The 21,107-nt window shown below is 34.6% G+C and overlaps 1 protein-coding gene across 1 annotated transcript in view; it reads right to left on the reverse strand.

The window, feature by feature from the left end:
• The window catches only part of LOC103261504 (vacuolar protein sorting-associated protein 13A), a gene marked incomplete at its 3' end in the record, with an annotated part of 187,695 nt that overhangs the window by 56,372 nt on the left and 110,216 nt on the right, over positions 1–21,107 (reverse strand). The window contains exons 32-38 of the mRNA XM_008059114.1: positions 18,286–18,453; positions 16,740–17,044; positions 12,109–12,256; positions 7,511–7,661; positions 1,493–1,620; positions 937–1,106; positions 169–386 (exon numbers count right to left, since the gene is read on the reverse strand). Of these exons, the coding sequence (XP_008057305.1) occupies positions 169–386; positions 937–1,106; positions 1,493–1,620; positions 7,511–7,661; positions 12,109–12,256; positions 16,740–17,044; positions 18,286–18,453 (1,288 nt within the window). The remainder of the gene's footprint in view (positions 1–168; positions 387–936; positions 1,107–1,492; positions 1,621–7,510; positions 7,662–12,108; positions 12,257–16,739; positions 17,045–18,285; positions 18,454–21,107) is intronic.

Genomic DNA, 21,107 nt, shown 5'->3' on the forward strand with positions numbered 1-21,107 from the left:
CTTCTTAATAAATTAATAAATTTCTCTCCTACCTCCTACATCTTAATAAATTAAGAAATAAAGATCTTAATTTATTAATGCATTTACTTTTATTACCTAAAAGGCCTCAAGATAAATGCTATTGCAGCACTAGAATATAGATATGAAATATTTTAACCAATAACTAACCTTCTTCCTTAGCAGTCCATGTTTGAACACTTGTTTCCACAGCAGTCCCTGTAGTGTATGCCTTAAGAAAGACATTTGCAACTGTCAGCAGAAATTCTACACTTGCACAAATATACATTTCTTGAAAGACTGCATCAGTCACAGAACCGTCTCGAACACTCCTGAACTTTATATCCATCATATCTTTTTTGTCAAACCCAACTGTCAGTCCTATCATTCTGAAAAACACAACAATTTCTATGTGTGAGTAACTTATTAATAATCAAAAGCACTAATAAAACTCAAGACTCTTATCTCCTTCACTGACAACAAAAAGCATTCTAAAGTCATGTCTCGAGAAAATTCACAAAATGTTTCAAATAATACATTTCCAGACTTCTGGAGTACAACTATATCATAAATTAGGAAGTATATGTTTAAGAAAATATCAAAGTTTGAAATCTTTGTCTAAATATTTCATGCATTTTCCATTACAGTTAGCATGGATTAATAATAATTTATATTAGATTTTAATTGGGAATGTACAAACTCAATTGCACTAATTATTTCTACTTATTCATCAATCTACCAACTATTCAGTAAGACTAGTACATAATTGAGCCAGGACATTTTCAATGTTAACTGAGTAGTACTAAGACTTGACTGAATTGAAGCCTTGAAGATCCTAGGATGCACCCAGAAAAAGAACAGGCAACTCTGGGAATAAATTTTGTAAAATCTGTCAACCATTTCTCAAGTAAAACCTCAGAACATCATTACAATACATGCCTAGGAGTTGCTTTCTTGATATGAGGCCTTTTATCATCTAAAATGCAGTTTTTTAATGAGAAGGAAGAAAACGCTGAGTCATCTGTATACATTTTTGAAGTACTTATAATATTCTCCAATTTAAATTCAGCAAGTTTCAGAGAAGGGTCACGAACATTTGTAAAGGAAGCCTACGGAAGAAGAGAGCAATATAAAATTACACAAAAATAAGTCTAAAGCATATTTTATGATGTGAACTACTACAGATTATTCTCTCTGTTTAAATGGAACATCAAAATTCTCTATCTCCAAAGGACTTTTTAATGAAAGGCCAAAAAATAGTTATTACTTTAATTTTAAAATTTATTTTTTTGCATCATTAGCTATATGAAAGAACTCATTTAAAAAAGAAAAACAGTTAAAATTATTAGTTTAAAGTGGGAAGATCAGGCATTTTTTTTTTTTTAGAAGGCTACTACAAAATGCACGTGAAATACTAACAATTGCTATTTTAAAACTATCCACCTGCTGTACCATGTTCACAACTGAAAACATTTTCTTTTCTTCTTCAACTTACTTGTTCAGGACCTGGACTATACAGTACCATGGTGAGATAATCAGTTCTGAAACTCATATTTAGTGTTGTCTTAACTTGTGAGGCACGTGAATGTACTTCTACCACAGCAGATGTCACCACAGTTGCTCCTTGGAAAAATTAAGGTCATTGAACAAAAGAAAATATAATGAAAAGTAGCTCATTAAAACAAACTTGGAATAGATTTCACAGAGTTAATTAAATGAATATAGTAAAATGACACCTAAGAAAATAAAAAAGATTAGAAGACTCAGATGTAGAGCTCAGAAACTTTTGACTTAGGACTCTTTCTATGATAATTTGGGAATATTAACTGAATACTTGGTGCTTCTGTTTCCTCTTCATGTTTCCATTTCCATTTTTGAAAAATGGCAATAGAACTAAAACCACTGAGTTTATTTGAAGAATTAAGTAAAATAGCATACTACAATACCTAATACATAGTCTAGCACTCAAATTTTACTTTAGGCTGGGCACAGTGGCTCATGCCTGTAATCCCAGCACTTTGGGAGGCCTAGGTGGGAGGTTTGCTTGAACTCAGGAGTTTGAGACCAGCCTGGGTAACATAGCAAGAGCTCATCTCCACAAAAAACAAAACAAAACAAAAAAAACCAACTTTTCTTAAATTAGTTGGGTGTGGTGGCACACACCTGTGGTCCCAGCTGAGATGGAAGGACTGCTTGAGCCTAAGAGGTCAAGCTACAGTGAGCTGTGATTGTACCATGCACTCCAGCCTCGGTGAAGGAGCAAGACCCTAACTAAAAAAACCCCAAAAAACTGTAAAAACTAAAACCAAATATTTTTTTATGACATTTTAAAAATTGTTTCACTAATCAGAATAATCCAAAATTTGCTTTCTATATTTAAATTCTGAATCAAAATATTATATGTACATGGTATAATGTTAAATGAGCTTGAAAGAAAACAGCAATTTCCTCAATCTACCCAATTCTAGAGACAAGTATCACCACTCCAGGTAACTTATTTTTAATTGTAGTAAAATTTACATACAGTGAAATATACAGAATGTATCTAAAATATTTGCTGAGATTTGATAAATGTATATATCCATGTAACTGATACATCATTAAGATATTGAACATTCACATCCATCCAGAAGTTCCCTTTGCCCCTTTCTAGCCAATCTCCAACCTCTCTACCATTCTAATTTCAATAACCACAGATTAGTTTTTTGTCGGTTTTAAAATTCCATATAAATGGAGTAATACCAATTGTACTATCCCCTGTGTGGCTTCTTTCAGTCAACATAATGTCTCTGAGATTCAACCATATTGTTGCATGCACCAGTAGTGTACTCTTTCTTCCAGTTAAGTAGTCATGCACTCTATGAAAATTCAAGTTTTTTCCTCCTACTACATTTAGGTTGTTTCCAGCTTCTGGTTGCTATGAATAAATCTGTTATACATATTCTTACATAAGTCATTCTGTGTATGTTTGCACTTCTTTTGGGGTAGGATGAAGGTAAATACCTAGGCCTGGAATTGCTGTGTCACAGGGTAGGTAGGTGTTTGTTTATGTTAACTACCAAACTCTCTGCCAAAGTGATCATACTACTTCATAATCCTACCAGCAATATGTATGAGTTTCAACTGGTCCACATTCTCATCAACCTTTGGTGTTGTCAGTCTTCTAAAATTTAACTAGTCTGATGAAGTATGAAGTTTTTCTGACTAATTATATTAGCAACTTTTCATGTGCATATGGTCTATTTACATAGCATCCTCTCTCAATATAAATATTTTTAGTCATTATTTTGTTTTTAGAAAGTTTCTACTGATTTACTAGAGTTCTAATATATTCTGGATATAAGACCATTGCAAAATAAATTTATCACAAGAATGTCTCAAGTCTAAGTCTTGGCTTTTTACTATCTTGCTACTATCTTTGATGAGCAGAAACCAAAATTTTGATAAAGTCTATATAGTTTTTCTTTTATGATTAGTGCTTCCGTGTCTACCTAAGAAATCTTTGGCCATCTCCTTGTCAATGCAGATATTTTTTCATGTTTTCTTCTAGAAGCATCAAAGTTTTAGCTTTTAAATTTACACCTTTCATCTAAAACTAATTCTTGTGTATAGTGTTAAAGGGACATGGTTCAATTTTTCTCACATTTATCCAGTTGTGACAACACCACTTGTTAAAAAGTCTAGCCTTTCCCTATTGCACACATTTTGTTGAAAATCATTCGACTATATTTGTGTATCTACTAGACTCTCTTCCACCAATCTATTTGTCTATCCTATGTTAATAGCATATAATTCAATTATTGTAGACTTATAGAAATTTTTAAAATTAGATAGCATAATTTGTTCTTCTTTCACAACTTTTTTTTTCTTGGCTATTCTTGGTCCTTAGTGTCTGCACATAAATTTTAAAAGTAATCTTTCAATTTCTATTACAATAAAATCTGGTTGGAACTATACTGAATCTATAGATCAATGCAAGGAAAATTGACATCTTAACTATATTGAGATGTTTCAATCCATAAATATGGCATGTATACCACTCCATATATTTAAGTCATTTAATTTCTCTAATCGCTGTATGGTACTTTTCAGTGTAGAGGCCTTGTATGATTTTTGCTAAACTTCTTCCTAAGCATATTTGTTTTTTGATGCTATTGCAAATATATTTTTAAAATTTTATTTTACAATTATTGACAAAACATGTTTACATATTAGTCTTTTATCTTGTTAAAAATATTAAATTCATTAATTAATTCTAGGAATTTGGTGAAGACTTCTTAGTGTTTTCTACATAACCAATCATGCTGTCTGAGAAAAATGGCTTTTTTACTTATGTCTGCTCTCTAGTCTTATTCTTTTCTTGACTTTGTTCTGTCATTAACTGCTAGCAAAATGTTAAGCAGAAATGGTGACTGTGAACATTCTTGTCTTGTTTCTATTTTAGGAGGAAAACTTTCAACATTTTACCATTAAGAATGCCTTTTAGGTAGTTCTAGCTTTATCATGAGTAGGTGCTGAATCCTGTCAAAGTCTTTTTCTACATCTACTGAAGTGATCATGTGATTTTTCCCTTTGGTTAATCTGAATTATATGAATAAAGTTTTTTGGTGTTAAACCAACTTTGTATTTTAGGATCATTCTCACTTAATCAAGATGAAATATTCTAAGCCGGGCTTGGTGGCTCAGCCTGTAATCCTGTGCCTTTGGGAGGCTGAGGTGAGTGGATTGCCTGAGCCCGTGGGTTCGAGACCCACCTGGGCAGCGAGACCTCATCTCTACAATAAATCAAAAAATCAGCCGGGCGTGGTAGCGCATGCCTGTAATTCCGGCTACTTGGAAGGCTGAGGAGGAAGGATCGCCAGAGCCCAGCAGGTCGAGGCTGCGGTGGCCGGGAGCGGCCACTGCACTCCAGTCTGGGAGACAGAGTGAGACTCCAACTCAAAAAAAAAAAAAAAAAAGATGAAATATTCTTATATCTTCTCTTTATTGCTGAATTCAATATGCTAACATGTTAAGAATTTTTGTGTATGTGTTTATGAAGGATACTGGTGTGACATTCTTTTCTTGAAGTGACTTCTTTTCTTTCATGTCAGGGTAATGCTTGCTTTATAAAATGACTTTAAAGAGTGTTATCTCTCCTCCTTCCTCTATTTTCCAAGAGTTTCTGTAATACTAGTATTATTTTCTATTTAAACATTCAACAGAATTTGACAATAAAATTTAATTCCTCTCACAGATACAAAGCTAGTTAGGTTTTCTATTTCTTCTTATGTCAATTTGGCAACTTGCTCTTTCAAGAAATTTTTATAATCCACTCATGTTGTAAAATTTATTGTCCCCAAATTATTCATAATATCCAGTGGTAGTAATTTGCAGTAATCTATTTAATTCTGCTCTTGGAAAATTGTGTTCTCTTTATCATCAGTCTTGCAAGGGGTTTATTGGTTTTTTTTAGTCTTTCCAATAAAAATAATTTCTGACTTTGCTAGTTTTCTCTATTATTCATCTGTTTCTCTTATGTTGGTTTTAATTCTTGTTTGTATTACTGTCTCCATTTTATTTATTTTGGATTTGCTTCTCTTCTAGTTTCTTGAGGTAGACGATTTGATCTCTAATTCTAAAATTTTTATTTCTAATCTATAATATTTTACAACTACAAATTTCTTTCACCACTGCTTTAGCTGCACCTCTTTCCTGGACTCCTTATTTTTCTTGCTCGAATATATTTTCAAACTAATTTCTTTATGAATGGGTATGAGGAAGTCCGAGTAAACTTAGTCACAGAAAATCCATGAATATTTTGTTTTCAACATTTAGGGTGATGGTTTGGCTGTGCATAGCATCCTAGTTTCAAAACCACTTTAATTGGAATTTTGAATATATTCCCCTCCATTGTCTTTTGTCATCTAGCCATCCTGTCCCCTCCAGTTTTACTGATGATAAACAACAACAACAAAATCAATCATCCAATAATTTCCCCCCCCAAATCCCTGACAGGCATCCTGTGTTCTTTTCTCAACCTTTAAAAATCTAACCTCAGCCAATTCCGACACTTCATGAAAATGTGTTTGCATGGAAAGTCTTAGTTTACTCAATCTACTTGAAACTGAGTAAAAAGATTCTTTTTATCTAAGAGTTTGCTTCAAAATTTACTAAGGTCTAGAAGATTACTGTAGTCCCCTTTACCTGCAGTTTCAGTTACCTATGGTCAACTAAGATATTTTGAGAAAATGACTATATTTAACCTTTATTACATATATTATCTAAGTTGTTCTATTTTATTACTAGTTGTTGTTTATCTTACTCTGCCTAATTTTAAATTAAACTTTATCATACATATGTATGTATAGGAAAAAACAATATAACCTTAACCTTAAATTCCATGGGGAATCTTAGAACCTATCCCCTGTACTTCTTTGAAGAATCTTTTTCTCCCATTTTCTTAGCTATTTCTCCTACAATTCTTATTATTCTGAAATTGAACCTTCTAACCTGAAGCACCACTCTTAAGTTTTATTATATTTTCTATTCTTGCACTTTTTTTTCTCTGTCATGAAAGACTACCTCAACCCAACATTCCATCTCTGTATTTCTAACTCCATGCTTAACATTTTTATTTCAAAATTTCAGCAACATCATTTTTGGTTTCTAAGAACTCTCTTATCTTAGGGGGCTGGTGATGTTGGCAGGATTTCGTTCTTACATTATTGTCTCAAAATCCTCTTAGAATACTAGAGCATGTTTTTTGTGTTATTTTCTTTTCTACTCCCATAATTATCTGTGTTTCCCTCACAGAACTCTATTCTGTTTATCTTAGTTTTGGTCATCTGTGGGTTCTTATTATTTTCTTCATATCTGACCATTCATATTTAGTACTAAAAGACTGGTTTGATTATTCTAGCTAGTAAGGATAGGGTTTCCTATAATGCTGTAAATGTAGAGTCATTTTTGTGTTAGGTTTCTCCCTGAGTAAAAATGCCGTGTAGTATTGCAGAGCTTTGAAAAGGTGAGTCCTGTGGACTAGTAGGTTTCACTTTGAGCTGGTAGATTTGGAAATCCCCTACATGCCAGAATGAGAAGAACTTTATTCTTGTGCAGTAAAATCCTCCTAGTAACCTCAACTGACCTAACTCTCTTTATGTGCTGGTACTGAACTCAGAGCTCACCATATTCCACGTAGCACACTGGTTCCAACACTGGATGAAGCCTCTTTCTGAATTATGGTTTCTTCAACTATGTTCCATCCATCTACCTTCCAAATATTTGTTAAAATACATCATCTATTAATGATCATTCTCACTTTGTGCCTTTAATATTTTGATATTCAGAATATCAATATAAAAGATTCCATCTGGAATAAATGCTACACTAGGGATAGGAAGGAAGGAAAGAAGGGAGGAAGGGAAATCAAGGAGGAGGGAGAGAAAGAAAAGAAGAGGGGAAAGAAAGGGAAGGAGAAGACAGAAAAGAGAAAAAGAGGAGGACAGGAAGAAATTTAAGGTTAAAAATATACCTCCTGAATGGTGTGAAACATTAGTAACTCCACTAGTAACACTACTTTGGTCTTTTGTTACAGCAGATGAGGCATCACCATCTTGTACTTCCTGTATGTTGCCATGCAATGTTTTAAAAATAGTTGTTATATCTTCTTGACTAAGAATGAACTGTAAAAAAAAAAAAAAGATTTGTTATTTTCAATACTGCTTTTTTTATGCAGTTACAATTCTAATACAAGAAAGAGAAAACTGTCTTATTTCAGTCTTCCACAACATCAATTTTTTAACGTACTAAACATTTTTACTAACTGAATATTCAGTTTGGTAAATGGCCATGTAATCATTAGCAGCTTGTGGAATATAGAACTAGAAATTAGATGCCAATACCAATGAAGTTATGAATAAAGAACTATTTGTTATGAATGTACCAAATAATCTAGTAATTTTAAACTTTCAAAATGAACTTTAAGTAGTCATTTAGCTACTTAGGAATTTTTGATTACTTAAGCATCCCATTTTATAAATATAGATTAATAAAAAATATATTACATTAATGATAATAAAAAATAGTCACAATGTGTTTTACATAAATTATTTTATTTGAACCTCACAAAAGTCCCAGGTGTGAATATAATCACGATTTATTTATTTATTTATTTATTCACCCACTCATTCATTCACCCAGGCTAGAATACAGTGGTATAATCCTAGCTCATGGCAGCCTCCAACTCCCAGGTTTAAGTGATCCTCCCACCTCAGCCTCCCAAGAAGCTGGGACTACAGGCACATGCCACCATACCCAGCTAATGCAATACTGCTTTTGTAAGAAGCTGAGGCTAAATAGTTAAGTAATATACTTAGGTCTACAAATACTCAAAGAACTAACTAAAATTGTAATTTTAAGTCCCAGTTGTCATGAATTTAGCCTAAAATCAACAGTATAAGACCTGTGTTGATAGCTGTGTTGGTTTTTTTATGTCACCTCGGCTTAATCACAGTATCTAGATATTTGGTCAAACATTCTAGACATTTCTGGGAAGGTACTTTTTAGATGAGATTAACATTTACATCAGCAGACTCTGAGTATGTCAGATTACCCTCCGTAATGAGGGTGGACCATATCCAAACAGCCAAAGGCACTCAATAGAACAAAAGAATGACCTCCGAGCAAGAATTCTGCCAGCAGGCTGCCTTCAAACTCAAATTTCAACACTAACTTTTCCTATTTAACCTGCTAGATTACCATGTAGATTATAAATTTGCTAGCATCCACAATTCTGTATACCAATTCCCTAAAATAAATCTCTTTCTCCCTTTCTCTATCTAGACTCTCTCTCTCTCTGTCCTGTTAGTTCTGTTTCTTTGTTCTTTGGAGAACCCTCACTAACACAACAGCAATAATGAAAAAAGATATTTGAGTTTGGCTCACTTCTAAATTTGTCAAAAGTTTTTTTAAAAGTCATGCTTCTAGTTGCTATAAGCTCACAGGGATAATTTTAATCAATCAAAATTTAATAGTCTTATGTGTACCAGGATTCCTTTGACTACATTTCAAAGATGACATACTAATCTATAGTGTTTTAAAATTAATTCTATGTGTACCTTATCCATGCTACTTGTGTTTTAGGCTTTTTAAAAAAATTTCATTCCTTTATTATTTTATTCATAGCACTGATTTTGTAATTATGCTGTAGGCACTGCAAAAATAGTATATTCACATAAATTAATAAACTAAAATTTACTATTATATCTTCCAAACCATATCTTTCAATTGCTATCTATCAAAGGCCCCCAAATACTGATATTAATCATCACTCTTTCTTCATTTTTGACAGGAGTTCAGCAGGGGAAATTAAAAAGACTGTAAGGTCCCCCAGGGTTGCTAATCTATGGCACTGGTGCCTATATGTCAGACAGGATGTGTGTACAACAAACAAAAATCTGACAAATCAGAAATCAAGCTGCAGCACTTGGTCTGGATACATTATACTAACTGACTTCGCCAAGACCAATTTTAGCTGCTCCCTGACGCAGAGGATGAGGTCCAGAAGGGACCAAATATGTGGGCTCTGGGGTGAGTTACAACAGTTGCTAAACTACTCAGGTGGATTAGAGTAAGGGAAGACCCAACTTATTCATGGTGGGTCTGCCTCAGAAGGCAGCCAGGCATTTGTGGCATCACCTGAACATTCTGTATGGATTCTCCCTGGGAAAGAGCAAGGGCGAGCACAGTGTCTCTGCTGCCCCATGCAAATCTTATAATTGGGCCTAATGGGGTAGGGACTTTCACAGCATGCTGTGTGGAACATGCTACTTATGTTTTATAAGTGTCTGCCTGTCGTCTTACCAATTTAAAGAGACTTTAAACATCTTAAGGAGATACTTTCTATCTCTAGTCCTAAACTAAGATTTTCAGTTGACACCATCATGTTTTAAGCCCTGAATATGCTTTTGACTTAAAAGTTTGAAAATCTCTAAAATGATCATTTTCTCTTTTTGAACAAAATTTGTATAGTGAGAAATAGGGAAACTGGGGGGAGGAGGTTGTTAAGTAGATTTCTTAAAGAAATCTTCCACAGAGCACATATGTTGCTATCACTTCAGCAAACCATGTGACACAGTTTTGACTTTCAGCAAACCATGTGACACAGTTTTTCAAGAGAGAAAAATTAAACTTTTGGATAGTTCCTTTAGAGATCTGTGAAATAATGTCAGCCTATAAGACTGTAAAGCTATTCCTATGATGCTAACCCATTTGTAGTTTTCATCTTCAACACACCAATTCTTCTAAAACTTCCTCTTCTTTTCATACTCTTTTTCTAGGTTGTTGGGGGCCAGGCATGGAGGCCTGCCTGCTGACAAAGTCAAGGGGGCTGAAGACCCCGGGTTGCAAAGTGAACCTGGGCAGCTGAAACCCTTACTTCTTCTACTTTTGTTACTAATGCAGCCGGGAAGTTCTGTACAGTCTGAAGATGGAAAGCAAAATTCCACTCATGCCTCCACTACCTCTTGCAAAAAGGCATGAGAAAATTACCTTCCCTTCATTTTGAACTCCTCCCTAGGTTTCCACATCCCCGGCCACCTGATATTAGACCACGCAATCACTTGATTAAACATTGTAGTCGGGAAAATTGTGAAAGATCAGAAGGTGCTCAATTTAATGTTTGTCAGGGAACTCACTGGCCTTGCCAGGGAATTATCGATAGAGATTTTAAATATCATGTATGGGTAGATAATCACTTGTAAGATTTTATTTCTTCTGACTGGCGACTAATTGGAGAAATTTGAGAAGCTACAGTTCGTATTTTTAGGAAGAGTGCCAATGCAAAAATTACATTTATTTAATTTCTACACGTGGTATGTTATGCTTAAGAAATTAACAATCACAAAAATATTAGAGGACTTCATGTTATTCAGACTAAGTTTTTCACATAGAGTTAAGGGCATAAAGTTAAGATTATAGAATTTTAAACATAAAAAAATACAAAGCAGGCTTCATGATATGAGTGTGTTATGTTAATCATTAGCAATAAGTTAATAGGCTTTAAGGATAGAAAATAATTATGAAAAGGCCTAGACACATGTTCTTTGTTAAAAATAAATAACCATTGTAGGATAGCCTTGAAATATGGGTCTTTTAAAGAATCTAAGAAGTTGGAATATACAAAGTGGTCAAGAAAATAGATAGCAGCTGGGAATTAAGGAAATAAGATTAATAAAGTAGGAGTTATGCTTAAGGACAAAACGGAATGCTCTAAAGACCACAAGACAGTGATATCTTTTTAAAGAGTATCTGTACATGAGGGAATTCACGTCAGAGTGGCTTTATAAAAAACATCACGTATGAGTTGCTTGCTCTTTTTTTTGTCTTAAGCAAGGTTAGTGATTGTGTCTGATGCCAAGAACTTTTCAAAGACTACTTCTTTGTAAAAAAAAAAGATATATATAAGCTGTATGCTAACTAACAATAAACAGCAACTGTCCTGCTAACACCAGAGTCAGAAGTCCAAGTTCTCTCTTTCGCCGACTCCGTTCCTCCTTCAGGAAACCCTGACCTGCTGGAGCTGGCCTCTGGCACTAGGTTATTTCATATATTCCCATGGCTTTAAATACTATCTATATGCTGATGACTCCCAAATTGATATTTCTAGCCTAGGTCTCTCCTATAAATTCTATATTAATACATATTAATATATTAATTGACTATAGCAGCATGCCTAGTCTTTGTTTCCTTCATTAATTTTACCACAATTTACAACTATTCTAATTCTGTGTCTGTTTACTTTTTTCACTATCTAACTGTCACTACATCTTCAAGTCCAACACTGCCTCCACTACTTGCAGACTGGCAAGTTCCATAAATCGGAGACAATGTTACCACTTCCTTGCTACTTTATCGCCATACCCATTACAGGGCTTAGCCCATAGTCAACACTCAAATATTTGTTAAAAGAATTGATGGAGATAATTAATGAAGTCCAGCTTAATACAGTCACTATTTCTGACCAAGGTGACTATACATACACAAATTCCACTCAAAAAATGTCTTACAACCCCCCCTAAGAAATATTTTTCAACAAACAAAACAGAAATCAATAAACATCTAAAAAGTTACCTCCATAGGTTTTAGCTGAGCATTTACATTAAAACAAGGAACTTCTTGGTACCACTCCCAGGATAAGTTTCGCTCAATTACCACTTCAAGATTTAATGGTAGTAGCAGATCCAGTATTTCCTGGTATGTACCATTTATAAATTGAGATCTACAAGTAGAAAAACAATTGTTCTGAACTGCTTCATAAACATTCAGGAAGTTAAAAAAAAGATTAACTTAAACTTACTTTATATACAAATAGCAGAAATCAATAATTTGTTGTATATGAGGAAAAAATAGAAACTATCAGGCTTTTACCTATCAAAATGAGAGATATTCCATACCACTAGAAACTTAGGTGACTTTCTCTGAGCTGAAGTGCTCTATATGATAGAGAAATAAATTTCTTAAGTAGGATTCTGCAATATGGAATATGGTAAAAAGTACCAAAAATATGTAAGTTGTATAGTACACTCTTAAAATAAGAATTCTCTCTATAAAATTTATAAACAAACATAAGACCTCACTATGAAAAACATTTCAATTCACTGATTTATATATATAACAGAATACCACACTGTCCTTTACTTTATAAGAAACTAGTAGCACCATATGAAATTTCTATTTCTGTGAACCAAAACAACTGAATATATACAATTACATTTTAAGTTGAACTATATTTGCCTTTCCAAGCAAATGTAGAAATGGTACTCATATCACTGAACCATAACTGCCTTTCCTTATAAATGTAGAAATGATGCTCAGGAATGAAGAGTAGTGGGTCACTGAACCCCTTCAACTGGCAGTGTGACCACAGAAGCTTCCTGTTGTACCTGCAAGTGACAATCTCAAAGCATTATTCCTCAGTAATGTACTTATGTTTTAAATGGCAGCAAATCCTTAAACTAGAGTATGAAGTTATGCCTGTAGAATTTTAGCTACTATTTACTCATTGATAGAGAATATGGGAGTTCATGAGGCATCTCCTAAAATGCCTGTACCAAGCCATTTTATGAATGAACAACAGAGTGGCAGTAGACTTTATGCATGCAGTCTCCACCTAACATTAATAGGTTGAGGAATGTAAAAATCTTATAAGAAATACTGCACATATAATTTTTTTTATTTTATTTTTTGCCTGTCCTCTGTAGGCCTGGATGCATATTTAATTTTAATGGCTATGTATTAGAATACATGGTTATATCTTAAGTAATTTAATCAACCTCCTATTACTAAAATTTTATGTTGTTTCCAGTTCTTCACCATAGTAAATACTAGAATCATTATCTTTGTATGTATCTTTGAGTAAACTTATTTTCTTTGGACAAACTTCCAGAAAGAAAATTACTGTGTCAGCCAGGCTCGGTGGCTCAGCCTGTAATCCCGCGCCTTTGGGAGGCTGAGGTGAGTGGATTGCCTGAGCCCGTGGGTTCGAGACCCGCCTGGGCAGCGAGACCTCATCTCTACAATAAATCAAAAAAAATCAGCCGGGCGTGGTAGTGCATGCCTGTAATTCCGGCTACTCGGAAGGCTGAGGCGGAAGGATCGCTGGAGCCCAGCAGGCCGAGGCTGCGGTGGCCGGGAGCGGCCACTGCACTCCAGTCTGGGCGACAGAGTGAGACTCCAACTCAAAAAAAAAAAAAAAAAAAAAAAAAAAGAAAATTACTGTGTCAAAAGATTACTTCCCTTGGAAAAAATCTGTATTATCAATACTACCCAATATCTGGGTTAAATACCTTCTTAGGTGCTCCCACAAGTACCCTGAATTTTTTCCATCACTGCGTTTAATATATTGCATTTTAATGCCTTATTATGTTCTCTATGAGGGCAGGAACTATGCTTATCTTATTCTTTGCTATATTGTCAGTACTTAAATTACATGACTGGCAGATGTCATAAAGTCCATAAATATTTGCTAAATTACAGTCAATAAATAATATAAAACAATACAGGTAGTCACAAATATAAATACTTACTTGTCTTCCCTCATGTATTTTCTAAGACGTTGTAATTAAACCAAATTTTCAAGTATTCATTATTTTAAAATTATTTCAGAAAAAGGTGGTTATATTCTATTTCTGGGAATTCATCTTAAGGAAATGAATTATTCCAAAGAAATGAGTAAATAATTATAAAAGTACTGATTAACAAAGATACTAATTATCAGTATAATATTATTTAGAACAGAAAAAACTAAAATTAACTTAAATTTCTAACAAAAGGCAAATAGATTTTTTTAAACTAAGGAAAAAAATATTTACAAAAACTTATGCACTCAAAATAATAACATGAAAAAATAACTATAGCATATTTTTAGAAAAAAGCTATTTACAACACAAAACATACAATATAATTTGTTAAACATATATGATGGATGATATGAACTGAAACAAATACACCAATATACTTAATAATAATTATTTTGGGGGAGTCAAAATTTTTTGTCAGCAATGTTTTTATGTTCATTCTCAACAGAAACTAATCCTTTCTTAGACGTAAAAACAATAACTATACCAGGCACAGTGGCTCACACCTGTAATTCCAGCACTGGGAGACAGAGGTGAGAGGACTGCCTGAGCCCAGGGGTTCGAGACCAGCCTAAGCAACACAGTGAGATCTTGTCTCTACACAAAATTAGCTGGGCATGTTGGTAACATCTCATCTCTACAATAAATAAAAAATTTAGCTGGGTATGCTGGTGCGTGACTAACCCCAATTACTCAGGATGCTAAGGAAGAAGAATTGCCCGAGACCAGGAGCTGAGGTTGGGTAAGCCATGATCATACCAATGCACTCCAGCATGGGTGATGGAGACTCTGACTCAAAACAAACAAACAAACAAAACAAAACTGAGAATACAAGGGAGGCTAAGACAGCTAGAGTTCATACAAGAAAATGCCAGAGAGAAGAGAGCTACATTGATTACACAGAGTAACTAAAAATTTATAGCACTATATAAAGTATTCTAATTTATAGCACTATAGCATATATTAGAAAAGAACTGTTTCACATCAATAATTTCAGCTCAACCTAAAGAAACTTAGAAAAACAGCAAAATTAAATCTAAAATAAGCACAAGGAAATAATAAATATTGAATCAGAAGTCAACGAAAGAGAGAGCAGAGAAACAATAAAATAAAAAACCGCTCCTTAAGATCAATAAAACCTGATACACAACTAACCAGACTGATCAATGCAAAGGCAGAAGTAATCACTATCAGGAATGGGAGAAGTGAGAATATTATGAAAACCTTTATACCATTAATTTTTATAACTTAGATAAAGTGGACAAATTCTTTAAAAAAAAAAAGCAAAAAAAAGTCACCTGGAAAAAATAACTTGAATAGCCCTAAAGTTTTTTTTTGTTGTTGTTGTTGTTTTTAATTGGAGTCTCACTGTCACTCAGGCTGGAGTGCAGTGGTATGCTCACGGCTACCATAGCCTCAACCTGCTGGTCTCAGGTGATTCTTTTTGCCTTAGCCTCCTGAGTAGCTGGGACTACAGGCAAGCACCACCATGCCCAGCTAATTTTTTGACTTACTGTAGAGACATGGTCTGCCAAGTAGCCCAGACTGGTCTCAAATCCCTGGGCTCAGGCAATCATCTCGCCTCTGCCTCCCAAAGGGCTGGGATTGCAGGCATGAGCCACCATGCCCAGCCTTCTGTGTTTATTAAGAATATGAAAATTGTAGTTTAAAAACCTCCCATAAGCAAATTCTAGGCCCAGATCACTGTTGAATTCTACCTAATACTTAAGGAAGAAATAAAACAATTGCACATAAACTGTTACAAATGTATGCATGTCAAAACTTATCAAATGGTATAATATTAAAGATATGAAATTCATTGTATGTCAGTTCTTTCTCAATAAAGATGCCTAAAATATATTCAACTGATGGAAGGAAAAACAGCAGGGAGAGACAGACCAGCCAGGGACTAAAGAGAAGTAGAGACTGGGAGTTAAGTTAAAAGAGTGAAGCAAGAATAAGGTGAAGAGATAAGTATTAGAATGAGACTTTTTTAAATGACAGGAAGAAAGAAGAGACCAGGTGAAAGGTATAAATAGATTGACCCAAGTTGGAAAAGAAATAGGGCACTGAATCCAGAAAAGGTAATTAGAAATAGCACAGAAACAAAGAAGATACAGTTTTATACATAGCTTTAAAGCTATGTGAATATCCATTCAGTCCCCTACTTACTAATTCCTCTGTTCAATGAATACATAAAGTTTTATGCCACTGTTTGTATTAATTAGAACATGAGATCCACAGCACAAAGCTAAAATAGTAGTTTGAGGGATACTGTGCTTATAAAGTGAATAAATTGTATTATGTTAGAAAGTCTCCCATTTCTTCTATAGTTTTATAATTTATAAAGAGCTTTAAAAAAATACAAGTAAACTTCCTCACACAAAAAATTTTACAGTCTTCCTAACTACCTAAGGAGAATTTTTCAAATTTTTTTGGTTTTTAAAAATTTAAAGACTATAATTGATTTTTTCAAAAAATATTTAAGACAGAATCACAAGATTACATACAGTTACACTAAAATAAAATCTCACTGCACACAGAATACTCAAGATGCCAAAGCCTTAAGAGTAAAAACTTAGAAAAAGACTGCATTCTACACAAATATACTTGTGAAAACCTTACCTATATAGTCGCATTTCACTCAGCTTTACAGTTATCAAATCAATAACAGGTGGGGGGTTGCTCTGGCTCTCTGCTATCATATGGAATATATTCGTCATTGTAATTAGTCCAAAATCAGCAACAAAAACATTTTCAGAAACTGGAGACTGTGGGATGACCACAACTGGGGCTTTGATATTAACATCCAATGCCATCCTGGAACTTCTTTGTGCCAGTTCTTTTACACCAGTAGCAGCCATTCCTGCTGCCTGAACAGTTGCCTCAGCCAAGGCTTGTTTAGCGGCTTGAAAATTATCTATAAAAGCCTATAAAGATAACAGAATTATATTCATAAGGCTACCAATAATAAATCAGACATTAAATATATACAAATATTTAAGATTTTACCTCCATAAAAAACTTTCACTTGGTACAACCAAGTATTATTTATTCAAAGTCTTATTATCTATATTAAATCTTGATTCCTTGCTACAAAAACTTAGAAACATAAAGATACAAATAAAAAAAAATCTACTCACCAAAACAAAGCAAAATAAGGAACTTGGAATGGTTCACAGATGCCTTATTCCCTTATTATCTCACTTTCTATAATGGCTAAATAATCATATACACTACAAAACCTCATTTGACAGGTAGCTTATTTATGTTTGCAAAGAAAATAAGTAAATAAATATGTTTTTTCAAGAAGTATCAAATAAGTTTTCTAATTTCTGAATTCCAGAAAAATACTTCAATGGCATAAAATATAACTACCTACACTTATACTTAATATTCACATTAAAGGAGAAAAACCATTTTGTAATTTCTACATTTAAGACTATCACAAGAAGGCTCAGTGATATAATGTTTCTTAGTTTTAAAAAGAAATGAGTTGCTTGAAAGGTTGATGTGGTAGAACAGACTGAGGCCAGGAGTTCAAGATCAGCCTGGTAACATAGTGAGACCCTGTCTCCAAAAAAAAAAAAAAAAAAATTAGTTGGGTGTGGTGGCACATACATGTAGTCCCAATAGCTTCAGAGATTGAGGCAGGAGGATCATTTGAGCCTAAGAGTTTTAGGCTACAATAAGCTATGATCATGCCACTGTATCCCACCCTGGGAGACAGAGCAAGTGCTCATCTCTGAAAACAATAGAAAGAAAATATAATTTCCTTAATGATGACCTGAGACCAAAACAAACTTCAATTATATACACAATGTTTTAAAATTATAACTGAGAGTCAGGTAAAAGAAATATTTAAGCTAATGATATATAAAATAAAGATCTCAATAACATACGTATGATTTATAATGTACATATATTTAATGTCACTATATAATATGTATACCTCAATTAAATGGAATATTACTATGAAAATTATGTTATATAAACAAGGTACTAGTGATTTCAGTCATGATAAATGGTGTCCAGAAAATTATGTTAAAAATCAGAAAAAAAAAAATCAAGCAAGGAATTCTTGTTATTCTTCATCTGGGTCTGACACACAGCAAACAATTTCCAACTAGTATAAAAGAATAAATAAAAAATAATGTAATAAAATACTTACCAATATAGAATACAGAAATTTTGTGACAAACACTACTTCAATGCAGCCAACTGTTAAATTAATCTGAATGTCAACCACATTCATATCTGTGTATGCAGAGCCAGCAGTTGCATTCACATAAGAAACCATTTTGAAGCTGAAAACTTCTTTTCCAGTGATATAGACAGCCTTAATGAGAGCAAATTCAATTAATCACAATCTATATTTTAAGTGATGTGCCTCTAGCACAAAAGCAAAACAAAGCAAAAAATAACAAAGCACATGCACATATTTAGAAAATCTTCAGGTATTCAAGCCAAGTACAAATGAGGTGACAATTCTGATTGCTTTATTGGAGCCTACATTGCCAAGCTTTACAAATTGGAGGTGGCAGCACCCCTTGTAGGTCAATCAATTTAGCAGATCTGGCCCAACTTTTATTTTTTTAATGGTAGAGACAAGAAGAGACAAATATCAGAACATGAATTTTCATATGGTATGTATATTTTTGAACTGAGAGTTGCCATATAGATGTATTTCTTGGATCACTGTCAAAAGGTTGAAAAACACTGTACATATCCACCTTACTGAAATCTGCTTCTCTTGATTTAAGGTATATAAATAAATTTTCTAGATTCTTCAAAGGAGTTTCCTTCTATCTCTATACTTCTGTTCCTCATTAGTTTGTAAACAGCCATTTTATTTGCCAACCAGGAATTACTTACATTGGTTTAAAATCTCAAGCTTGCAATACTACATAAAAATGATGGTAACAACACAAGATATATAATGTTAAAAAAAGGCAAATGGACAGAGCACTAACTTAACTTATGGTAGTCTCAATTCTCCTAAATGCTAGAAGCAAGCAAGGGCAGGGGGCTGAAGAGGCATCAATAAGCAAATCAATTCCAACCACAGAACAAAAGAATCCTCAGGAACCAGAGGCACAAGATGGGGCTGAAAAATAGTCTACAGTTCTGTTTCTGCCCTGGATGCACAAAGCTGTAGTAAGCGATATTTGCCAATTCTATGTCTGGCAAAGGCCTAACATCTAGGATCTACAAGGAACTCAAATGTGCTGAAAAGTAAAAATCAAACAGCCCCATTACAAAGTAGGCAAAAGATATGAATAGACAGTTCTCAAAAGAAGACATACGAGCAGTCAACAGATACGTGAAAAAATGCTCAGCTTTTAGCCAGGTGTGGTCGCACGCACCTGTAGTTCCAGCTACTTGGAAGGCTGAGGCGGAGGTATTGCCGGAGCCCTAGCAGGTCGAGGCTGCGGTGGCCGGGAGCGGCCACTGCACTCCAGTCTGGGCAACAGAGTAAGACTCCAACTCAAAAAAAAAAAAAAATGCTCAACTTCACTAGACATCAAAGAAATGCAAATTAAAACTACACTGAGATACCACCTAACTCCAATCAGGATGGCCATCATCAGTAATTCAGAAAATAACAGATGCTAGAGAGAATATGGAGAAAAGAGAACACTTCTACACTGTTAGTGGGAGTGTAAAGTTGTACAGCCTCTGTGGAAAACAGTGTGGCGATTCCTAAAAGTTCTAAAAATCGACCTTCCATATGACCACACAACTGGGAATACACCCAGAAGAACTCAAACCACTCTATAAAAAAAGATACCTGCACAAGTATGTTTACGCAGCATTGCTCACAATAGCAAGAACATGGAACCAACGTGCTGCCCATCAAAAGAGGACTGGATAAAAAAAAATGCGCTACATATACACAATGGACTATTACACAGTCATAAAGAACAAAATCATGAACTTTGCAGCAATCCGAATGGACTTAGAGTCTGTAATACTGAGTGATCTTTCACAGATTCAAAGAACTGAGTATCACATGTTCTCACTCATAAACGAACCTTGAACAGCTATTGTAATACTATAAGAAAAGGATTGGCAGTAGCGAGAGACTGCAGGAGGGTGGTGGGGCAGGAAGATGTGATTGGCAGTAGTGGGAATCTGCCTGGGGAAGAGGGGACACACCTCATCAACAAGGGTACCTGCATAATGAATATTTGTATACCTAACCCTGAATAGTACCCCACATCTTTAAAACAAAAAATTTAAAAGTTAAAAAAAAAGATCAGCATGGAGTTAAATCTCAGTAACACAGCCCCCACCCCAACCTGAGCACAAGATACAACTAAAGGTATTTAAAGCAGTAATGTAGTAGAGAAAAGCCAAGCTCAGCTCCCCATTAGATTGACTCAATGCCCCAAGTTAAAAGTTAAGCAGAAAAAAGAAGCACACCCATTTCCAGACATAAATACTATTTACCTCAGTCTCCACAGAAAGTCCTCTACATATGAAACTTCAAGTTGCAAACTTTCAAAGATGTGAATGTGTGTTCGCATGTCCAGTCATGTAAGTTAGTTCATGTGTTTGGCATACATTGTCACAAGCATGCATCCTCCACAGACGGTTGTGCTTCTGTGTACCTTACTGTATAGTACTATACAGAGTACAGTATTTTTCTTTCAAGCTCAGGATGCCCACAGGCAAGTGTAAAAGCAGCGGTGATGTAGCTATTAATGCTAAGAAGCACCAAGCATTAACTGTTGGGAGCCGGCCATGGAGGCCCGCCTGAGCATTAGGGATCTAGGTGGGCTGCAGACCCTGAGACCACCAGGTTGGGTTCAGGAGCTGAAGGCCTATTCCCCCCTCCCTTCTTTGTTGTTTGGCATGACCCATGAGGAGGGACTTTGATGATTTAAGCATGAAGTTCTGAGAGTATGACAGGCATGGCTGACTCTAGGAATCCATTGTTCCCGTTTCCCACAGACTGCGGTTTCGGCTTTAAACTTAACACAGTTCAAA

The sequence above is a fragment of the Carlito syrichta genome, unplaced genomic scaffold, assembly GCF_000164805.1.
Source record: "Carlito syrichta isolate Samal-C Ts95f unplaced genomic scaffold, Tarsius_syrichta-2.0.1 Scaffold303724, whole genome shotgun sequence".
In the NCBI taxonomy this organism is placed as follows: Eukaryota; Metazoa; Chordata; class Mammalia; order Primates; family Tarsiidae; genus Carlito; species Carlito syrichta.